Source organism: Cheilinus undulatus, linkage group 2 (assembly GCF_018320785.1).
Source record: "Cheilinus undulatus linkage group 2, ASM1832078v1, whole genome shotgun sequence".
Lineage (NCBI taxonomy): Eukaryota > Metazoa > Chordata > Actinopteri > Labriformes > Labridae > Cheilinus > Cheilinus undulatus.
Window position 1 is genome coordinate 45924755 of NC_054866.1, and position 21917 is coordinate 45946671.

Below are 21917 nucleotides of genomic sequence, written 5' to 3' on the forward strand. Positions count from 1 at the left end.
CTAACTGGCTTCAGGTGTGATTTCTAGATTGCCAGCACCTGTTACTGCCACAGGTGAGTTTAAATGAGCATCACATGCTTGAAATAAAATGATTTACCCACAGTTTTAAAAGGATGCCAATAATTTTGTCTGGCCCATTTTTTGAGTTTTGTGTAAAATTATGTACATTTTGGCTTTTTTCTTCTGTTTTTTTGTGTTATTCCAATGCACACAAAGGAAATAAACATGTGTATACCAAAAACATTTGTAATTGCAACAATTTCTGGGAGAAATGGTGTATTTTCTGGAAAATTTCCAGGTGTGCCAATACTTTTTGTCCATGACTGTATATTTTGGTGCTTTTCTCTGCTAGCTTAAAGTGATGTTAGCTTGTGCTTACACTGTGACTGTATGGAAATGATAAAACGAAGTAATTAGCTTACTACATTAGAATGACTTGACATTGTATGTCTGTGTTTATAGCAATGTGAAACGTGAAATACTGTCACTTGATAAGATTTGGTTTGTGATTATATATTTTTAAAATAATAGACAGGTTCATGTTCTAGTTTCTTGTGAACATTAGTGCGACAATACCGTGATTGAAATGTGAGACATAAGGGGAAGTTTACAGCCCAGTTGCATACTTTACGATTAGAACGTGGACATTACCTTGAGTCCATGCCAAATACCTGACACATCCCAGCTTCAAAAATACTGAAATATCCCTTTAAGTTCTGCTCTTGCTGCAATATTTTATCAGTTTTCAACATAACTAGGTATGGAAGCCCATTTCCGCCTAATAAAAAAGAAAACATGAAAGTAAATAAAAAATTGAAATTATGAGATAAAAGGTCAAAATTGTGAGATAGGTCATAATTATGACATTAAAAAAAATGGAAATTATGAGTAAAAAAGTTGAAATTTTAAGTTTAAAAAATCAAAATTGTGGGATAAAAAGTCAAAATTATGAGATAAAAATTGAGACAATAGTCAAAACTTTGAGATTAAAAAGTCAAAATCATGAGATGAGTCAAAACTAGTAGATAAAAATTATAAGTCACAATTATGACTAATCTCATAATTTCAACTTTGTATCTCATAATTTTGACTTATAATTTCTATTTATCTCATAATTTTACTACTTTTATCCCATAATGTGACTCTTCATCTCATATTTCCGACTTTGTATCTCATAATTATTACTTTTTACCTTATAATTTTGACTTTATCTCATAATTGTGAATAAGGATTCTTTATTTTTCATTGCCTAACTTTCACATTTTTCTTTTTTCAAGTGGTGGAAATGGGCTTACATCACTAGCAGTATCACTGCACCACATTTTTTCAGATGTCATTCTGTGATGTTAATCTATAATATCTATCTAGTGAAAAGTCATCCAAATATTTGAGATATGTGTAGACATAATACCTCTGTGCAATTCTTGTTAAACAAAACGAAAAAGTAACATTTGTCTCTGCGCTCAGAGCCTTTGGTAATATTAAGCGGGTCATGGGTCAGGCCTCTAATTATGTTTTTGTTTCTAAGTTTTACTTTAAAAAAACACTGATGTTTTATTCATGACAAGGACATAAAAGAATTTTGAAACCAATACATATAAATAAAACCATGTGAGACATAAATTAATGGAGAAAAACCATCAGGTTTCAGAAATAATACGGTAATAGAGAACAACAGAAAGTGTGCTAGGCAAAAACATAATGACATAGGAAGGCCAGCTGCAAGATGTTTTTTTACAGTATATTTTACATGTTTCTCCTCTTTACAGACATTCATTTACAAATATGTGAACTTTAAGAAATGTCTACCTGTATAAATATTTAAAATGAACATCCAGGTCTTCACAAGGACAAAGCAGCAAAACTGATCAGTTAAATCTTAAAATGATCGCTCTCATTTTTCCACACTTCCAAAGCTGCACATCATTTGATATATTCATAACTGTCCTTGTTTTCAGTTCCCTTCAAACCAGAAATAGCTCATTTCCTCAGTTTTCTGTACATCTTAACACTTTACAGACACATAAAACTGTGCTGCTCATCACTTCATCTCTGTTTCATCTCCGTATGTACACGCCTCTGTATTTATGAGTGACTGTGCGTTTGTTTATTATGTGCGTAAAAGCTGCTGAGGTGTACATGCAGGATCAGGTCTCAGTTCTGCACTGGGTTTGTAAATTCCCTCACTGAGCAGTTCAGGGTTTGGTGATGTGAACTTCACTTGTGCCGCTGCCGTTGGTGGTCGTGGTGATGATGTATTGTGTGGTTGCTGGTTGATTGGACGATTGCTGATCCAGATGTTCGGTGTGAGTCTGTGTTGTGTTCTGAGAAACAGTCTGTTTGGTGTCCAGCTCAGTTTGACCCTCAGAGATGACATAGTGTGTCTGCAGGACAGGGACAAGAAATTCAATTAGAGACTCAATAACTGATCACACGTATTAATAACTGTCTTGTATGTATCTTACATCTGACATGAGACTGACACATCTGTAGAAGAAGTGAGTTGTACGCACAGAAAAGTCATTTTTCTCCTGCATTTTTACACTCACTGGGAAAGCAAACAACTGACATGAGCTTCATCCGTCTCTCTCTCAATACAGAAACTGAAGGCTTTTTCTCTTATGAAAATTTCAGAACAGACTGCGCTAAGTTGCTCTTTTACACATGACCCTGACAGCAGGAAAATTTTCCTGTGAAACAGGAGGAAGGGGATCTCGGAGGACAAAACATGATGTTAAAAGGGCACTAAGGAAGTTGGTGTTGTGTTTACAGCATATCCAAGATAGAGAAAAAAAACAGTCTGACTTTATGATGATCCATTCACCCTCAACTCACTCCAGAACCTTGTGTCTCAAATTCACTAGTTTGCATGCATGGTGTTAGCAGGGTCTTAAAAGTATTAAAAGTTGATAAAACTATTGAGCCAAAATTAAGGCTTTTGAAAAGTACTAAAAAAAGTCTTACATGAAACACTTAAATTCTGCAGTTTTTCAAATCTTTATATTTGTACAAAGGTGTTGTTTTCTAGTTTTTCTGCATTTCTTTTTTAAATTTAGATTTAATCATACATGGGATTGTTGAGGTACCCTGCCAGATCTGATATTATTCTGTAAATTTAAATGATTGGTGCATGCAAGTTTTTGACGAAGTGGTTGGAGTTAGGGCTGGGCAATTAATCACCAATTAGATTAAGTCGTGATATGGCCTGCTGCAATTTACAAATCACAGACAGTGCAATATTTCTTTAACTTGAAATGTGTGAAAATATCAGTTTAATACTATTTTTGCAGCAGGGATTTCATGCACATTATGCAAACATTCAAGTGTCTTTATTTTTTTGATGGGTTTTCAAAAAAACCTTAAAACAAGTGTCACAAAAAGGATATTCTCCTTCAATATGGCAATTAATGACACATTTGTAATATGAGCAAAAATGGAATGGAATGGAATTAAATACCAGCTGATTCCAATTATTGCCTCCCAGCTCCCACAGCCAATCACAGCTCTTTCTCTTAACACAGCAGTGTATTTACATATGAAGCACTTCTCACTAATCCCTGCTTGCATTAATGCTGATGCACAACTCTGCTGCTGCTGCTTAGCCTCCTCCATCCCAGCCTCCTCCTTTATAGCTTAAAGCATATTCGTGCTACTATGGATTCATTGCTTCTGAAATAATTTTATTGTTTACACTATCCATTGTCATAAATGTATCTATCAAAGCAGCTGCTGACTAACCCAGGAAGCATCTTTAGAGCAGAGCCTTCTCTGCCAAGTAAAACTGCATATCTATTTTGCAATAAAATGGTTAAACGTATAATGAGAGTGTTCCTGACTGAATGTAGGTTATAATATAAAATTATCTATTGCTTGAATTTGTACAAAAAAAATAATACATTTGATAAGGAAACTAATAATAGTTGCATATAAAATCGCAAACGCAATATTGGGTGACAAAATTGCCATTTGATTATTTTTGCAAAATATTCACTTTTTCTTTCTCATAATAAATATACAATATACAATAAATATACGCAACTATGTCATGAAAGTACCGAATAGAAATTTAAGGTGCAATAGGGTCTTAAAAGTATGCAGAGGGTCTTGAAAAGGTCTTACAAGGAATAAAATTTAATGTCAGATTTTCTGTATATATCCCGTCATGTAGCCATCTGTCCCTGATTACATCATAACATAATCTGTCATCATTCTTCATATATGCATGCCTTCACCCTATAGCCCCATACCCTTTTCCTCATCCCTCAAAAAGGTGTTACTGAGCTACATAGCTGCACTGAATGTTTTTGACTTTGCTGAACAAAAAAACCGTCACAAAGGAGCAGCGTAAACCTAATTTTCTCGGGGAAATCCCAAAACCAGGCTGTCTTATATACCAGTGCAACTTTTATGATTTTGCAATATATTCTCAACCCCAGTAAACTGCTTTAGTCTTTTTCCTTCAGCATCTATCAGTCGTGCTTCTCTCACCGTTTTCACCTGGTTGCTGTTGACTCCAGACACAGGTGTGCTGGCCTCAGCGATCACATACTGTGCATGAGGTAGAGCCATCATCTGAATCTCAGACGCTGCAACAGTAAGACGGAAGAAAATTGATCAAGAAGTCATAATACAGAACAGAGCCATCATGTCACACAGGGCCTGAGTGCACGATCACTGCATTTCTCTGACTCACGGTAGCTTCTGTAGTTCCAGTTCCCGGGTATGTAAGCGTGCTGCACGGTCCCCTGCTGCTGGCTGCTGCCGCTCTGCAGACTGTGGCTCTGAGCTAAGGTCACAGGGGTCAGCTGAGTGGGGCTCAACTCCTGACTAGGCTGCTGGGAAGAGGGGCTTAAAGGCTGAGCTGAAACCTAAAGAGAGTCAAAAGATTTTAAGTGTTCTTCATATGTGATATAAAGTCATAAGGTGGAGAAAGAAGCAATCATTAAGAGGAGGATTTACCTGTGTGGCAGCTTGTCCTGAAGCTGAGGGCTCTGTGACTTGGATGTGCTGAACCTGGATGGAGTGCTGGCTGTAACCATGAGGGTCGTGGAGCTGGCTCACATCTACTGTCTGGTGCTGGGAATGTGGGGAGGAAGCCTGAAAAACATAAATTAAAAAAATAATCTACCATCACAGGACACAATTTCATAAATAACACAACAGACTACTAGCTTCTAAGATTTTCAAAGTACAGCAGAAAATAAAAGACAGTGCACCTTCTAAGAGTTCTAACCTACATACCTAAAAAAGCTACCAGAGCCAAGAGCAATTAAATTCTTCCAGACTCAAAGACACTAAATATCATTAGCCATGTTTACAGCTATAGCTATGTCATGTTTATACTGGCACCTCCTCAGTGTCAAAGTGTAGAACTGGTCTGTTCAGCAGGATGCTGTTGAGTAGCTTTACTACAAGACATGAAAGTATTAAAAACAAATGTAGTTCTCAGACCAGATCTTACCGGAGCCACTTGGACCACCTGCAGCTGGATGTGCTGTGGCTGTGTCAGGCTGCCTCCTGCCTGAGACACTGGGATGTACTGGATCCTCTGATAGTCCCCCTGTGCTGTGCGATAGTCCGTGGTCAGTGTTTGTGAGAGCTCTGTCATGGCCTGGGTCAGCAAATCTGTCGTCTGTGGAGAAAACACATCACTTTTAATATGCTACATTTCTATGACCTCTGAGTCCAGCTCTCAGTTAAATTTGTATTGTTTCTGATCCACTGAGTGCGTCATTTTTTTACCACGACAGCCTCAGCTGTGGTGCCGTCTGCGCTGATGACTGCAGGAGCACTGCTGATCACAGCTGTCGTCAGAGGAGCCTGGATTGTGTTGGCGAGTTGGGCGAACTCTGGATGTTTCTTCCTGATGTGCTGAACCATCTTAGTCTGAAAAAAGTCATCCATGGAAAAAGGAAAAGTTGAAAACAAAAGCAAATAAAGACTGTCAGCTTATGCACGAGTACTCATAGAGCGTTAGCTTCGTTCACCTTGCTGCTGTACTGTTTGGCACAGTGTGGACAGCAGACCGGCGCGGTGGCGATGGTGCCAGTCAGCTGTGTATGTGTGCTCAACATGGGGTCTGGCTCACCAGGAGCAGCCGGACGCAACTTACGGATGCTGGGGGGCAACTCTGCCCCAGGGTGGTTCTTCAGAATGTGGGCTTTCCTCTTACTGGCACTCTTATACACCTGCAACAACATCAGTCATCAGATCATTTCACTCATTTACTGAAGCTTCTGTTCATTTTCAAGTTGATTATGCAAGCTCATGTAACAGAGCATGCAATGAAACATAATTAATGACATAATGGTGATAAAAGCTCTTCTCTTAAGCCTAGTGTGCACATGTCCTGTTTGAAAACCAACCTTGTCACAGTACTGGCAGAAGTAGTCCCTGTTGGGTTTTATAATTGGCAGCGTTAGCTCAGGCACATCATCAATACGCATCTCAGGGTGACGCTTGGACAAATGATTGACCTGTGAGCAGAAGATTTCAGCTTAGTTTGCTGACATTTATTATCAATACTGAAAGTTTTTCTCAGAGTTTTGCTTACCAGCATTCCTCTGCGCCTGAATCCCATCATGCACACTCTACATTTGAACACAAAGCTCTCAAAGTCAGTGGTGGGAACTTTAAGTTTAAGCGTTTTGGATCTGTGGATTCGGTCGGCCTTCTTTGCCTCTCTGTCGGGATTGTGCATGCGCTGCATGTGCTCTCGCAGCTTATCTTTCCTCTTCATGCCACAAAAGAAAAGAAATATCAAATAAGAATATTTAAAACTTAAACTATAAGCTGTTATTTCTCAGTGCACTATATGTTCATTTTACCTTGAATTGCTTGCCACATGTTGAGCAGAGGAAGTCTTTGCGGTCTGAGTGGCGTAACATGTGCAAACGTAGTTTGTCCGGCCTGCAGAAGGCCTTTTCACAGTCTGGGCACTGGAAGATCTTCTCTGAATGGAAGCAGCGGATGTGCTTCTTCACCTGAGGAGGAGAGCATGTCTTAGTCTGACAACTTGTTTTATTAGGTCAAAAATGGGGAAAAAACTTCTTTTGTGCTCCTTTTAATACTTTCAGATGTGTTGCCTTGAGCAGATAAACTAAAACATAAACTTACAAGGCATGGATATGCCATATGAATGCAGATAAAAGTGGTTTTCAACAGCTGAATGTTTTTTAAATTTACTTTATGAAGGTCTAACACACAAAAAGTCACTGGATGTACCTATACTGCAAAAATCAAATCTAATCATGAGAATTTCTTTCATTTCTATTAAAAAATATATTTTTGACCTGTATATAAACCCAACAAGTTCAGATAAAAATCTTATTTTAAGATGTAAAAAGCAAAAATATGGCCTGAATTGCTTGCACTATCTAAAGATATCAGCCAATGGAGCAAGAAATTTTCTTTGAGTGCCAAAAATGGGAGTGCTTATTAACAACTGTAAAATCTGGAACATAAGTTGCACTGGTATATTAGCAGCAGTCTATTTTTGGAGTTTCCAAAGGGAGAAAAGGTTTAAACTGTCCTTCTGTGTGACAATTCTGTCAGCAGAGTCCACAGTATACAGTTTCTGTGCAGTTGTGTTGCTCTTACAGTACTGTCTGTGTTTGTCCTATGAAGTTTGCTCATTTACTAACAATAGTAGTGCAACTGAGCTCTCAGCTTGCAGTGGTTGTTGTGACTCACAGCCCACGAGATGCTCTGCTTTCCCTCCGACTGTCACTTGTTGGCTTTACTGAGGAGTGTTTTCAGTCAAACCAGCACTCCGTAAGGTATATTTTCTTAATAGTATACTCCCAGTTTTTTTAAAAATGCATAGCTATGACCTGACAAAGGAAAAAAGCAGACAAAAGGGCGCGCCAAAACCCTGCAGGTCTTGTCTGTGTCGTTATGTATTCCAGGACGTCCTGAGCAGTGATGCTGCCACTTGCGATAGGCTGTTAGTTGAAATGATGATATACTATCAACAGAATAAACCTTTAGGGGTGAGCGGCCCAATGACAATGTGCTGTTCACAAACAAGCCTGTGCTACAAAACAGTTCCAGTTTCCTTTCCTCCATCCTTTGTTTAATCCACATTTAAAAAGCCAAACTGTGGCCAACAAAGAGGCGTTTTGGAGCCAAAAAACCAGCTCTACTGAGCTGAGCCAAATGATCTGGATCTCTTCAAAGAGAAGGATTGGCCGTCCCATGTTTAATCCGATAAACCATGGCACAACTGTGCTGAAACAGGACTTTGTGTAAACAAACCATACAGCACTGATTATCAACTAGCAGACCGAGGGCCATATCAGGCCTCCCAAAGCTTCCAGTTCAGCCCTCAGAAGATCATAAAATTCAGAAAAGGAGGAAAATAAGACATTGTGGGTATCTTTTGGCTTTAAATGTCAGCAGCCCAAAAAATATATAGTAATAGATTTAGAATAACTTAATATTTGATCTGTTTTTACAGAAATTCACTTGTCAGCCATTATTACTAAATGTAAAAAAAAGATGGGTTAAGACTGGCAGAAATGTTGCAAAGATGGACAGCTTAAGTGGTGAAAAGGGGTTAGAGAGTGGGAAGAATGGGTAGTAGGTGTAAAATTGGGTCTTGGAGTGGCACAAAGGGACAAAAATTGGCAGGAAAAATTGTGATAAGAGGTTGCAAAATTGGTAAAAGAGAAAAAAGGGGGCAAAAAGATTTTACAAATTGGTTAAAAGCGTCAGAAATGATGCAAAATGCAATAAAAAGGGGTAAAAGTATAAAAAAATGGGTTAAAAGTGGAAAAAATAGAGCAAGAATAGCCTGGCAAAGTAGTGAAAAGGGGTTAAAGAGTGGCAAAAATGATCAAAAATGGGTTAAGAGTGGCAAAAAATGTTAGAGAAACAGCTGAAAAAATGAAAAGGGGTTAAAGAGTGTAAAAATGAGTCAATATTGCTGCTAAATCACAGGGGGTCCAATCTCTGGGATTTTCAGGAGCCAGCCAATTCTGTTGGTAGGCCTGTCTCCTTGTGGCCTGCTGTATTACTGATCATATAGAGAGATCTCATTATTAATGCCTAAACATTTCCTGCATTTTGAAAGAAAATACTAATACTATAATATGTTAATCAGACCAACATATTTATTTTTTTATTTGAAGTCTGGCCCCCAGAGTCTTTGTCAAAACTAAATCTGGCCCTTGTGCAAATGTACTTGATGACCCCTGCCATACAGTATTGTGGTGTGATACTGCTCATCCAGGTTTTATACAGGCTTTTTATTTCCATGCCTGGATATTTTACTACTTTCAGGACACAAACTAGCTTAAGATTTAATAATCTTTATATTTTCACACCCCCTACAGGTGTTCTCTGCTGCTGCATGATGTAATCTGCAAGGAATCTATACAAAGTGAAAGGGATGAATTCTCAGTCATGAGGTCTTGTGCAGATAGTGGCAGTGTCATGCACTTGTGGTTGTGATGTTGCAGGTCTTGGAACTTTATACTGCTATATAATATGCTCAGGAATATAAGAAGCAGTAAACTTTGAACATGAAGAAAGGTATTAGAGGTGTGGTATATGCAGTGGATTTTACGGTAGTCAGTTTATCTATTTTCAAGACATTTAATGAGTAAAAAGTTGTTGCTTCATTGGAAGACTGTATTACTTTTACCTATTATACACAACTCAGGCTTAGATTTGAGCTTTTGGAGACATCAACTACAAACCTGGAGGAAGTCAGTGAACGTCTTCTTGCAGGACGGACAGGTGAAGCAGCCATCCACAGCGTGAACCCCCACGTGGTCTTTGAGCAGGTCCAGCCTCTCAAAACTTTCAGGACATAAGAGACAAGAGTAAGAGCGGTTCTCTGTGTGCACCAGTAGATGGTCTTCCAGAGCGGAGTCACTCATGAAGCTCTTGTTGCAGATGTGGCAGGAAAAGGCATAAATGTCCCGGCTGTGGACCCGCAGGTGCTGCTCCAGTTTGTCCTTTTCTCGAAACGCCTTTCCACAGTGGGTGCATTTAAAGGGACGGAAACTCTTCCTGATGAAAAGATGCTGCAGCGCTGCATTCTGCAAAGAGAGAGGAGCTATAGTCAGAGACCCTGACAGTGTTTTTTGCTGTAGATATGGGAGACAGCTGATGGATTTAATGAAGGGGCTAATCCTGGGTGTCACATGAACATTAACACCATGGAGAATGAGTTTTTCTGCTTTTTACAATCCCAACCTACCTGTCCATCCATCTTTAAGGAAGCACATTGAGAAAGAGAGACAGACCGGTGTAAAGGCAAATCACGGCAAAGTTAACACAAAATAAGACTTTCTTGTATTCTTTTTTTAACAGAGAGTCTCCAGTCTTACCCGTATCCTCTTTGCACGCCGCAGGTCCTGAGATGTGAGGTGGGAGTCTGACTGGCTGCTCTGTGACGGGTCCTCCTTCAGAGGAACAGGCAGGTCCGTGTTTGAAGGAGGAGTTATGGACTCTGGGCCCGGGTCTTCTGCAGGAGGTATGAGTTGGTCCTCTTCCTCGGTCCCAGCCTCTGTCTCCGTCTCCATCTCCACCACCTTCAGTCCATTCTGAGCCCCCTCCACTGACTCCTCCAGTGGCTTCTCCGTCAGTTCCAGCATCTCCTGATAAATAAAAATGAAAACTATTTTTTAAATTCTTATGTTAGGCTTGAAAACTCTAAATTCTAGCCTTTATTTTCATTGTGGAATCTTTAAGCAACACATTTTTACCCCTGTGCTGCTAATTTATCTATAAGGGTTTAGTCATTTTACTCGACTTAAAGTTAAAATGTGCTACTAAATCTGAAACTGTTTTTTGATAAAAATATGAAGCTTCTCAATTATTTTATTATTGTTTTAGTGGTTCTTACTGTTGTTTTGTCCCCACTGGCATCACCCAGTGGTTCTAAACGTATAAATTTTGGTGGTCTTCCAGGTCTTCTACCTGTCCCAAATCTCCTCCTGCCTCTCCCTCGCCCCCGACCTCTCGCTCTAAGAGAGAAAAATAAATATTGCACATGTAAGAGGTTTGTACCATGGCATAAATGAGAGGAATAAATACAGGAACAAGAGCTGATGTAAAAAGTTCTTACCTGGAGACAGAGCTTAACTTGTCGTCATGCATGTTGAGATGTTGCTGCAGCTGCTCAGAGCTCACAAATCGTCGGTTACACTCGTAGCAAGGCCAGTTCTTCTCCTGCTCCCGCAGCACTGAAAAAACAAAACAACATAAAATGAAGACTAGGGTAAAACCATTCAAGCCACAGGGACAATTAAGACTAGTACCGTTTATTGGTGTGTTAAGGGACATTTCAGGGCTAAATCACACTGCTTTTATGAAGTCAGTCAGCATTGTGTGCAAAGACTCACCTTTTTTCTCTTCTTCAGTGACATCATGGATCTTCTGATTGACAAACTCTGCATATGATGCCGCATACCACACCTGCAGAATAAAACATCATGAAAAATGTTAAGCTATTGTGCTTTTAATGGGACTGACTTATCCTTCTTTCACTTCTGGCTCTTCCCTGTCACCTCTTTAGAAAAATCAATTTCTGAAAATGTTTAACTGTTTACTGAACTGGGCAGAAATTCCTTTCTGGCAGTCTTTGCTATATTTTTTCTATTTGCTGCCAACATTAAAGGTAGCAAACTGAAGTTATAACCTTACCTAAAGACTTTGCAAACACATTGTAAACACACACAGTGCTGTCTACTGACCTTGAGCTCTTGTTTAGGCTGAATGTTCTTGATGGTAGTGAAGAAGATCTCAGAGCCGTACTGATAGGCCACCAGGTTCTGCTCCAAGTGATTCTGAGCCGGCCTCACAAACATCATCCAGTTACAGCTGTCCTCGTCAGAGAGGTCAAACCACATGTCGTCAGACTTCTCTGCATCTTTCTCTGCATCTAGCATGCACAGCTAAGAAGACAAGATTAAAAAACAAACCAATCAGGTGCAAGTGAAAAATAAAAATCACAATTACATGAACAATTTTGTTGCAGATTACAGCTTGTAGAGCCACATTTTCTTCATGTAGCCTCAACAACTAAATTCTCTTTCAAGCTTTTCATTTAGACATCTAGTTTAAATCCCTGAGGACACAGTCGCACTAGCTAATCTGTATCATGCTCACCTGACCCCCAGAGTCCAGAGATGGACTCTCATGCACAGCACAAGCGTGGGTACACAGCTAAATGTGACGTACAATCAAAGCAAAGCAATGCAACATCTTCCATGATCAAGACGTCTAGGACTGTTAGATGACCATATCTAACCAATATGACTTAAAAATGAGCCATAAAGACAGGAAAGTTGCCATCATATTCTCTATGCTGTTTTCCAGTGTGCTGTCTCTCTGACAGCGTAACTTGTTAAAAAAGAAAAAAAACTGTGTCAAACCATGACTTTATGTACAAGAAGTAACTGTGCTTGGACCAGCTTGGATCTATAGCAGTGTGAGTGCAAGGTGAGGGGGTACTATCATGCATGGGGACTACAGAGTGACTAGGCCTGGTGTGAGTGGGTCCCAAGGTGTGTAAAATGTAGAATAGAAAAACAAACAAGGCAAAAATAGCTGGTTTCAGGTTAATAAGGTACTATTCTTGATACAGGAGGTGTGAATTTCACATTTGAGTCAGTGCAGCTACATACAAAATAAAATCACAACAACAAAGTTCTTCAGTTATCCAACAGAAATCCCTCATGCAGAGCTCTGGTTTACCTTTAGATGGATGTAATGATCCTGGAGTTCACTCTGAGGAACCAGAGGTCCCTCCACAGGACCAAACTGTGTGCGCTTTGGGATTCTCCTCTTGGAGAACACACCACCCAGGAAGCGGTCGATGTAGAGGACAAGAGGCAGACTGGCTCTGGCTTTAGACAACACAGGACGGTTTGGGATGGGGTGCAGAGCGCCGTGCTTCAGGCACACAGAGGGGTTGGTGTTATTACACTCCTCACACCCTGCAAAGACACAAAAGATCATGTAAATAAGACAGAACTGTTAACTTTCTTTAGACCTTTAATCCAAAAAAGGCTTGAAAACACATAACATAAACATTAAAGACATGCACCATCTGTCCTAAAAGCTCTGCTTAGTTCCTCCCTACTTTGAACTTTTTGTACTTTCTTGTAACCTAATGTTACATGATGATTAACAACTATAACAATGCAGCTTGAGGCCTACTGACAGATTAATGCCTTGGAACTGAGCTGACTGCTTTAAGTTGACTTTCGTCTCCCATCCAGATAGTGAAAAAAGCTTATAGCTCAAAGTCATCTGCTGTCAACCCGTCATGATAAACTATCAAACTGACAGAGCAGACAGCTGTGTTAAACGTTTACAACATGTCACTCACAGAGGTTGTGCGGGTTGAATGCTTGAGGCTCACGGGATTCCCATTCATCCATCTCCGAGTCTTCATCCTCATCTTCATCAGAGTCTTCTGTGGAGTCTGTGGCCCCGAGCGGACTGGTGGGTGGGTCCCCAATGTCGCCCATGGAGGGGAGGGAATTGGACGCAGACAGCTGTTCCTATTATTTTGAAATTGAAGAGTTAATAATCGTTGTAGCGTTCAAGTAAAGCTCAGGAAGAAAACACTGACAGTTCTCATTTTCTCAGGCATGTGCACACTAACACACGACAAAACTGGTACAGAGATGTGTCTTGGGAGGTTTCAAATCACAAATCTTTTTTCTATTCTATCACCTTGGTGTGCCTTGTTGGTTCTGAGTCAAGAAACAGAAATAGTACTTTCTGAGGGAGATGTACAGAGATAAAAATGTTCTGGTTTAATTTACACTCACTCATTACTTCATTAGGTACACCTGTTAGCTCTTTTTGTGGCCAAAACCCCAAGGAAAAATACTTTTTCTCTTTTCTAATGGTAAACCTGCACAAGCATCCTGTCCTCACCTGGGACACTGGCTCCAGGATAGCTTGAGGAGCTTCAGCTACATTACTGAGAACATGCAGGTTGGCAGCACTCTGCCCGCTGGGCAGCAAAACAGTGACCTGTGAATGAGATAACACAGCTTTAGGTCTCAGCAAAATGCACAGCTCACTAATGAAGGACTGTTTCAGGTAAACTCACCTGTTGAGTCGTTCCATCCTGCTGAATGTAAGCTACCTGTGGCTGATCGGTAAATACAGCCTAGGAGAAAAGTGAAATACAGAGCTCAGATTTTGCAGGGTCAAGAGTTTGTTACAAATTCAACATAAATTAATGTATTTAGAAATGTCACGAGATGTCACGAGATGTCTTGTCGAGGCGAAAATCATCCTGTGAGATCAGTATTGCCCGGACACCAGGAGCAGCAGCTCGCCTGACAGAAAACAATACCAAACTGGTAGTTATAAAAGATCATTAAGATGTCCTGGACTTCTACAAATTGTTGGTTTGCCAGCTAATGAAGGATCGGAGCTTATCCGTGACCCATTAAGATCACCCCTCCAACCCCCACCTCCTCCTCCACGTGCGCTACTCGGGGCCATACATGATCTGCCAACACATAATTAGCTCATCATAACGGTCTGAAATGATGAGATGCTGCTGCTGGAAACCTATGCAGTCTCTGGGAGTCCGTGTATGCGTGCAGACTCGCTCGTAGTGCCGGTATCTGCAACTTTGTAACTTTGAATCAGTCGCTGCTTCATCATATCTCCTCCTCCTCATCTCACTGTCTGTCAGTCACACATCCATCAGCTGTTAGCTGCTCGTATCATCAGTTAGACGCTTAACATGAGAAGTGTGACGGGCTGCTATATACTGCAGTGGTAAACTTAGCAAAACAAACTTAGTCTGAATGCCATAGAGTCCCCCGTTAGCTCCAAAAAGGGAAGTTCAATCTCCAGTTAAAAAATCCCTGCTTGTTGTCTGACAGCAGACAGAGCAGAGACATACTCGCTCACCAACGCACACACATTAACACACACACACGCTCAACTGTGCATTGTGTCCAACACTGTCAAAGCTCATATGAGAAAAAAAGACCAAAAAACTATAAAATAATCTATTTCTCTAATTTACAGCAAACATGTTATTGACATAAATATATTTTTTTGAGTGTTTTAAATGTGGATGTACTTAAAGAGGATGAGAAATAGTTTAATTTTACCAATACAGCTCTTTATATTTCAGTCTGTTGTAAATTGTTTTTAAATTACTTTCAAAATAATCTAAATACTTTAATTAATATTATTATTATTGTAGCAACAAGTGCATAGTGTAGTAAAATGAAGATGTGGGAGACTATTAAAATTAAAGGATTGATGTGAAGAGCATTATAATGTACAGTTTGACTCAGAGTTAGACAAGATAAATTGTGTATTAAGCATTGATAGCCTGTTCAGTACAAGAGGAGTTAGTTTAAACATTTCTGAATAGACCTGAATGCTTCGCAATTAGCTTATGGCTTTCAGCCATATAAAGGACATACTTTTCACTCTTATAATTTTTTCCAAAATTAAAAAAAGAGTAAAATCTCGTCTCATCTCGTCTCGTCACACCCCTAGTATGTAGACTTCTGCATCAAATCTATGCCTTGGGAAAGCTGTAGTGGCCTATGCCATAGTGAGTGTTACATACTGTACTTGTGCTCTAGTGTCCACCTTGCTGGACAATACTTTGCCAAAACACTACTCAGCAGTGCAATTTTTATGCTTGTTCCTGGTCTTGCCAGCATATTTACTGCTTGTTTGTGTATACAAAAACCACTGTAACTGAAAGCAAACTGGAGCGGGTAAATTTTGAGCAGTAGTCAATTATATTTAAGTCATTAAGTATAGAAATAAAAGAGAGGAGACATCAGAGTCACTACATCAACTGAGGTGGATTTGTTTGGCCACTGGAAGATGTGAATGAGGAAATGTATGTCTAACATTTTGTGTGAGAGAATTATATCTGACTAGTTGTATCGCCATCTGCAGGCACGTTTCTTACACCAGAGATACATTAGCCTGTAGACATTACATAGAGACTGGCATCTGGTCAGTGCCACACAGCAAACCAATCACAGGCTTCTAGTCTGCACCATTTGAATGCAAAGTGAAGTCAGATTTGAGAGCATAGGGTTCAGGGCTATGCATATCTATAGCATATGCTACAGTGTAGATTCAACGCAAAATTAGGAATGAGCGGTAACACGGCAAGACTTATCCCAGGATATGTGAGAATAGCCACAGTATTGCTTTACTTACTGTCATTAAGACAGTGTTATGTATTTAATGAGCACATCACTTCCAGCGGCCCTTGTAATAAATCTCCTCATTGATTTTCAAAGCATCTTGTAAAAAGATTGAAGGAAATGCATGTAGAGGTGTGCTCTCTGATGACTGTGCCTTTGTATGCATGCTGACAAGTGCTTGGTCCACCTGCTTCTTGTACAAATTTTTTTTAAATACCTGGTAGTAATACCGTACACAACAGGAAAACATTGGGAAATTTTAATGGTGTTGAAAATGGATACCGCGTAATCCTACACAGGAGCATGAGTCAAGCTTAAGAGGCAGGGTATGGACTGCAACACAACACTTCTATAAGAGTCTTACTACCTCGACCAAAACACTAAATCCCATTCCTCATCAAACATTGTTGTAGTTATAAGTGATGTTCAACAGCATCAAAAATTAGTTCTGCAGATAATCTTACCTGGCCACCATCTGCAGGGTGTATGTAGACCAGCGTGTGCTCTGCAGACTCTACAGAGGTGTAGGAGTTCCCGTCTGCTGTGTAAACCACCTGCTGCTGTGCCCGGTCCGCCTGATCACCACTGTACACTATCTGGGCCACTGCGCCACCTTCAAAATGCACCTGCAACACACAGGCACAAGACACAAAGGCTGTGAACCACCAGCTGTATTATTAAACTCTGACTAATATTCTAAATGTACTCTCCACTGTGTTTTAAAAAAGCAAGTAAGACCAAAGCTTTAAAATAACCGATGGGTGTTTGTGCTTGTAAAGTACAGGGAAGAAATATTTAGACATTCTTTTCCAAAGCTGTAAATGGCAGATTAAAGGTGTTAGAGGATGATGCATCAGACTGTAGATGTTCTGACTAATGACTTGGTGCTCTGTGACTTATGATTTGGTTGATCTGTGTTTAGAATAGCTTATATGCTTCATGTCTGTAACTGAATGTACTGCTGCCTGTCTTGGCCAGGACACTCTTGTAAAAGAGATTCTTGATCTCAATGAGGTTTCCTCATTCCTACAATTGAATTTAAACATGAACAAACAGAAGGTGAATTTTGTAATTTATCAGCTGATTAGCTTAGCAGACAAAAGTATGTTCATCTGTGTTTGACAGAAAAATTACAAATGTTTTATTTTACCCACAAAGCGTAGAAACTTTGCATCTGTTCCTGTTGACTTCTACTCTACTATGTTAGTTTATGGATAAATAGGACAGGATGTCAGACCTGTGTGCCGTTGCCTGAATCATTGTTAGCAGTCTGACTCCACACAGCAGACGGCTCCTGCTTGGTTTCCATGGCAGCAAGGTGCCAAGCCTGTCTCCAACCACTTCACCTTCACTTCACACCAGAGACAGACAGGGACAGCTGCAGAAAGAAAGATTGGGATTATATAAACATTAGAGTCATAGTAATGCTTTGGATTAAACTAAAATATGGACATTTTTTAGGGACTTTGAGAACCTGGCTGCAGACATCAGACATCCATAAATGCATGCGTAGTTCACATATCTGTGAGCTAATATGCATTTAGATCAGAGCATTTGATCAGTAAATCCACGGGACTGATTGATGAAAGCTTTTCTCCTCTGCATCGTTTTGAGCCATTTTACATTTACAGAGTTTAAAATTATGGACTGCAAAATTTGTGACCAATTTGGACATCTAAAACCAAGACATAACGGTTATAACCAACCTTACAAGCTTGTGAATTTCAAGCAACTTTTAAATTATATTCTAAATTTTGCCAACTATTTAAATGCTTGCTTTTCCCCAGCTTCTGTTTCAGGTTTTTAAACCACTAATGTCCTCTGTTAACATCAGTCTCTTTCTTTCTTTTAAAATCTTCCCTATATTTTTCTATCCTTCTTTCTCCAAACACTGTGGCTTAAAGTAGTGGATGGTAGTAAATGATTCTGCTGGTGCATGCATGCACAGAAGTCAACTGCACATGTGATTCAGGACTGTGAACTATGCATGCGTTTATGGACGTCTGCAGCCAGGTGCCTTTCTGTTCTTTGATACCTCGTGATATCAAAATAAAGTTGGGATATTTTTAGCCCTGAATGTTTAATGTGGTTTCAGTTTCAGTTATAATTCTGGTTTCCCACAATCATGAAAACTGGATAATTGAGATTAAACAGTTACTGTGCCACATGCCATGTTGGGCTTGTTTGGTCCATAGGTTTGATGGGGCTTGTGCACGATGACTTTTGGCTGAGCCGAACCAAGACTAATTGTGCTGATTTACTTTTTCATTACCAATTTGGCTGCACAGGGCTACGCCAAGCCATACCCAGAATGGTTCTGCTCTGGATTAGGGCCCAAGTGTGACTGCCCTGCCTCCAAGTATGAAATCACAGTGGCTTGTCATCATTAAGGGACACCTCACAGATGTTTTTAAATACCAACCACTGCACCAAACTTTGAAACACCTCAGGACAACAGCATAGATGGGCATGATTTGAGTAGACAGCTAAACTAAACAGTGCTTGTTCTTCTTACGGGACAAAACAATGCTTACTGAAGCACAGCTACTTAAAATCATCAACTCAAAACACTCATCAGCCCTGCAAAGCCGAGTCAAACTAAGTGGTGCCAAGCTGCTAAATGTAATGGAAAAGCCCTATTTGACATGCATGGAAAATGCATGACAATACAGCCTGTGCACTGCTCCTCCCATAATCAGCTCTCACTTTGATTTAAGTGATGAGCAGAGGAAGCAATTGTGCACTCTTGTAAACGCCCGACACTTACAGAAAGGCAGCTGTAGGTCAATTTAATAAAGAAAATGACCACTATTATACTAAACCACTCTGGTTTTGTGCATTTGGACCTGGAACGATGCAAAGTAACTTGCAGAATGTGTTACATAGTTTAGATGCCCAGCAAGGCAGCAAAGAGACTATACCCAATGAAATTCACAGCCAGTGGTGTTTGTAAAAAATCTTGATCTTATTATCTGTCAATATAGCCGTGGTTATGGATTTTGCCTTTCTAACGCGCCTCTCTTTGTGTTTTTGATGTTTAGAAATGTATTGAATGGGTGAAGAAGACTGCTGCGCCCGCTTTAATGCTAATGCTATGTACCGCAACAATGATGCATTGCAGCAACCATCTCTGCACCGACTGACACTGAACTCAGCTCCTCGCGTTTCCTGCAACAGATATTTCTGCTATCAGAACACGGTTAGATTCGACTGACAACATGCAGCCAAAATAAACCAGCATGTCACTGCGTGTTCAGAGCGGCCACATGAGCCTCTCAGCGGGGGTACGGGGGAAAATGCGGTCAACGTTTGCTCACGAGGCCGCCCGGCAAACGGCGTCTAAATACAACCGCATGTTGGTACAGATGCTACCGTGAAACACCATGACCCGAAAGTCATTCCGAAATACAGTTGGTATAATCAATAATAAATTCAATTCCCCCCTATTTTAACCCCGCAGGTTCTCAGTCCCAACTGGACCATACCACAAAAAACAGCGCTATAGAAACCCGGGCATTTACTGCACAGCAACATTAGCATTACGGACATATAGTCCCGATGAACGGCCGACCTTGGAGACAAACATAACATAACGGGCACTAGGAGGCGAACCAAATTCCGCGATTTACAATAAAGATGAATTTAAGACCAGAAAAGCCAGAAAGTATTTGAGTAGATCCACCCGTCCCCCCATTCTAGTTGAGCCCAGCCCTTAAAGTCTACAGTGAACAAGGAAGACCGGGCTCCATTTTGGGTGGGACTAACAACAACAACCACATCCGAAGAGACACAGGGCGAAAAATAGATATTTTCTACCGGTACAAATGCCCTAAAACGACACCTACAATTAATCCAAATCAACAGAAATAGCAACGAGTATCCGAGATACAGAACCGATCGAAAACGAACTCGTAGTTATCTTATATATTGTGGAAAGCGTAGAAGTTGTTCTTACCTCAGAATGGTAGCTGCAGCGATGGCTGCATTGCATATATTAACATAATCTGCCTAGCAACGCGTGGAAGCGTAGCACCCGATTGGTATGTTTTTACAAGGGTATTTTCTTTAAAGAATATACTTACACCGAAGTTAATTTTCTCGTCGAAATTTTTACATTAACTTTTTTTAAAATTGAAACTTAGTATTTTTAAAAGCATAAATTTATGTACACTCGCTGCTTTTGTATAATTTTTAATATTACAAATTTAAAAAAACTTGCTGTTAGTGGGGGATATTTTTTACGTAGGCTGATATCCAGTTTAGGGTAATGACAATTATGTTTTCAGAATTTCTTTATATGAAGATAGGTCATCATTTTCTGTGAAACGAAGCCTCAAGTCGATATGAAGAATAAAATTTGAAAGGTGTATTCTCCCTAGTGTTCATTGAGAGGATTACAACAGTGGTTTAACCAAGTTGGGGTCAAAATACATTGACCAAACTCAAGCAGCCCAACACAATAGTAATTTAAAACAATTATCTTGTAACAGCCAGTGGAACCATGTAGCCATATTATGTGTGCTGTTATTTATTAATGACACATGATTGTTTTGTAATTTGTTTGCAGTATTTTGGGTACCACTGTCAAAAACCTAAGAAAACCTGTTTTTGTTTTTTGACAAAGTGACAACAGACATACAGATAACATCACACCACAACACTTCACCTCACCTGTGTACAAGGCCATTCATAAGCTGTGATGAACATATTTTTCTTTAAAAAATAAATAAATAAATAATAATAACTTTATTAATTTATTTATACTGTAGGACAGTATGGTCCTTTCAAAATCGAAACCCTTTTTCTTTAAACCTTTCTATTTTTAATGTCTGTGGATGGGCACATGCAGATTGACTACAACCATTTAGAAAGTAATGTCAGACTTGATAGCTAATTTATGATGTTCACAAACATCAGGATACCAGAGAATAAATGGAAGGAAGTAAAACAACTTTAAAGATGCAGTGTGTAAATTTAGGAACATCAGCAACATCTAACAGTCAGTTCTAGATTGTGATGCTCACTTCTGTGGTTGAAACTGTAGCAAACAGTTACATTTAGAAAAAAAGTGTGTATCTGTTATTTGGTTACTTCTTTATTACCATAGAAAAATGCAAAATAAAAAAATAATCCAAGATGGAGGCGTCCGGGGAGGGGACCTTCCCTATGTATGAATGGAAAGCTTATTCTGAGCTAATAAAAAAAAAAGAGTTTGTTCTGCTAAATGCTACTGGGGCTAAATATGACACACTGTGAGTTTAAGGTAAAAACAAAATAAATGATTGCATAAAGGTGAAAATGGGTTAAATGTGGCAAATATTAGTGGAAATAAGTGGTGAAAAGTGGTCAAAGGGTGGCATATATGGGTCATAAGTCACACCAATTTGTTAAAAAGCAGAAAAAACAGGACAGAAAATAGTGCAAACTTGTTCAAATGTGTTAACAGTGACAAAAATGGGGGGCTTAAGTAGTTAAAAGGGGTTAAAAGTGGCAAAAGTGGGTTTAGCAGGGAAACAAACCTAGAAAAAATGGGCTAAAACAGGGATGAAAAGGGGTTAAAAAGGGTCATCAATAAATTATTTGAACACCAGCATCAAATTATGGCTTGAATTTCTTTTTAGCCTCAGAATGAAGAAACATTTATTTAGGGTGATAGCATTAATTCTCCTGATCCAGCACACATGCACTGATATCATCAGTAAACCGCAGCTCAGGAGGGTCCATGGGGTTTTTCAGGGGTCCAGC

General features: G+C 39.6%; 1 protein-coding gene across 2 annotated transcripts; it reads right to left on the reverse strand.

Moving 5' to 3' along the window:
* Positions 1-1727: 1727 nt before the first annotated feature.
* On the reverse strand, positions 1728-20181 carry prdm10 (PR domain containing 10). Of its 2 annotated transcripts, none has more exons than XM_041806628.1 (23): positions 20128-20181; positions 17410-17550; positions 16637-16798; positions 14081-14140; positions 13903-14001; positions 13346-13520; positions 12709-12950; positions 11706-11906; positions 11355-11427; positions 11078-11195; positions 10856-10976; positions 10338-10607; positions 9702-10046; positions 6828-6983; positions 6554-6733; positions 6366-6476; positions 5988-6188; positions 5743-5886; positions 5462-5632; positions 4960-5097; positions 4694-4868; positions 4489-4586; positions 1728-2384 (listed from the first exon to the last, which is right to left on the reverse strand). In XM_041806628.1, the coding sequence occupies exons 2-23, from the start codon at positions 17479-17481 to the stop codon at positions 2196-2198; spliced, it is 3501 nt and encodes a 1166-aa protein (XP_041662562.1). In that variant the 5' UTR covers positions 17482-17550; positions 20128-20181; the 3' UTR covers positions 1728-2195. The 2 variants fall into 2 exon arrangements, with proteins under 2 accessions (XP_041662562.1, XP_041662553.1); XM_041806619.1 differs by lacking the exon at positions 20128-20181 and adding an exon at positions 18343-18836.
* Between the last annotated feature and the right edge of the window lie 1736 nt (positions 20182-21917).

What these genes read in the sequence shown, in the direction of transcription:
- prdm10 (XM_041806628.1), bottom strand. Translation starts at nt 17,481, where the DNA reads ATGGAAACCAAGCAGGAGCCGTCTGCTGTGTGGAGTCAGACTGCTAAC. An exon ending in CACTGAAGAAGAGAAAAAAG is followed by an intron (nt 11,196 to 11,354) that starts GTGAGTCTTTGC and finishes TTGTTTTTTCAG; the next exon opens with TGCTGCGGGAGCAGGAGAAG. An exon ending in TCAGGCGCAGAGGAATGCTG is followed by an intron (nt 6,477 to 6,553) that starts GTAAGCAAAACT and finishes TTCTGCTCACAG; the next exon opens with GTCAATCATTTGTCCAAGCG.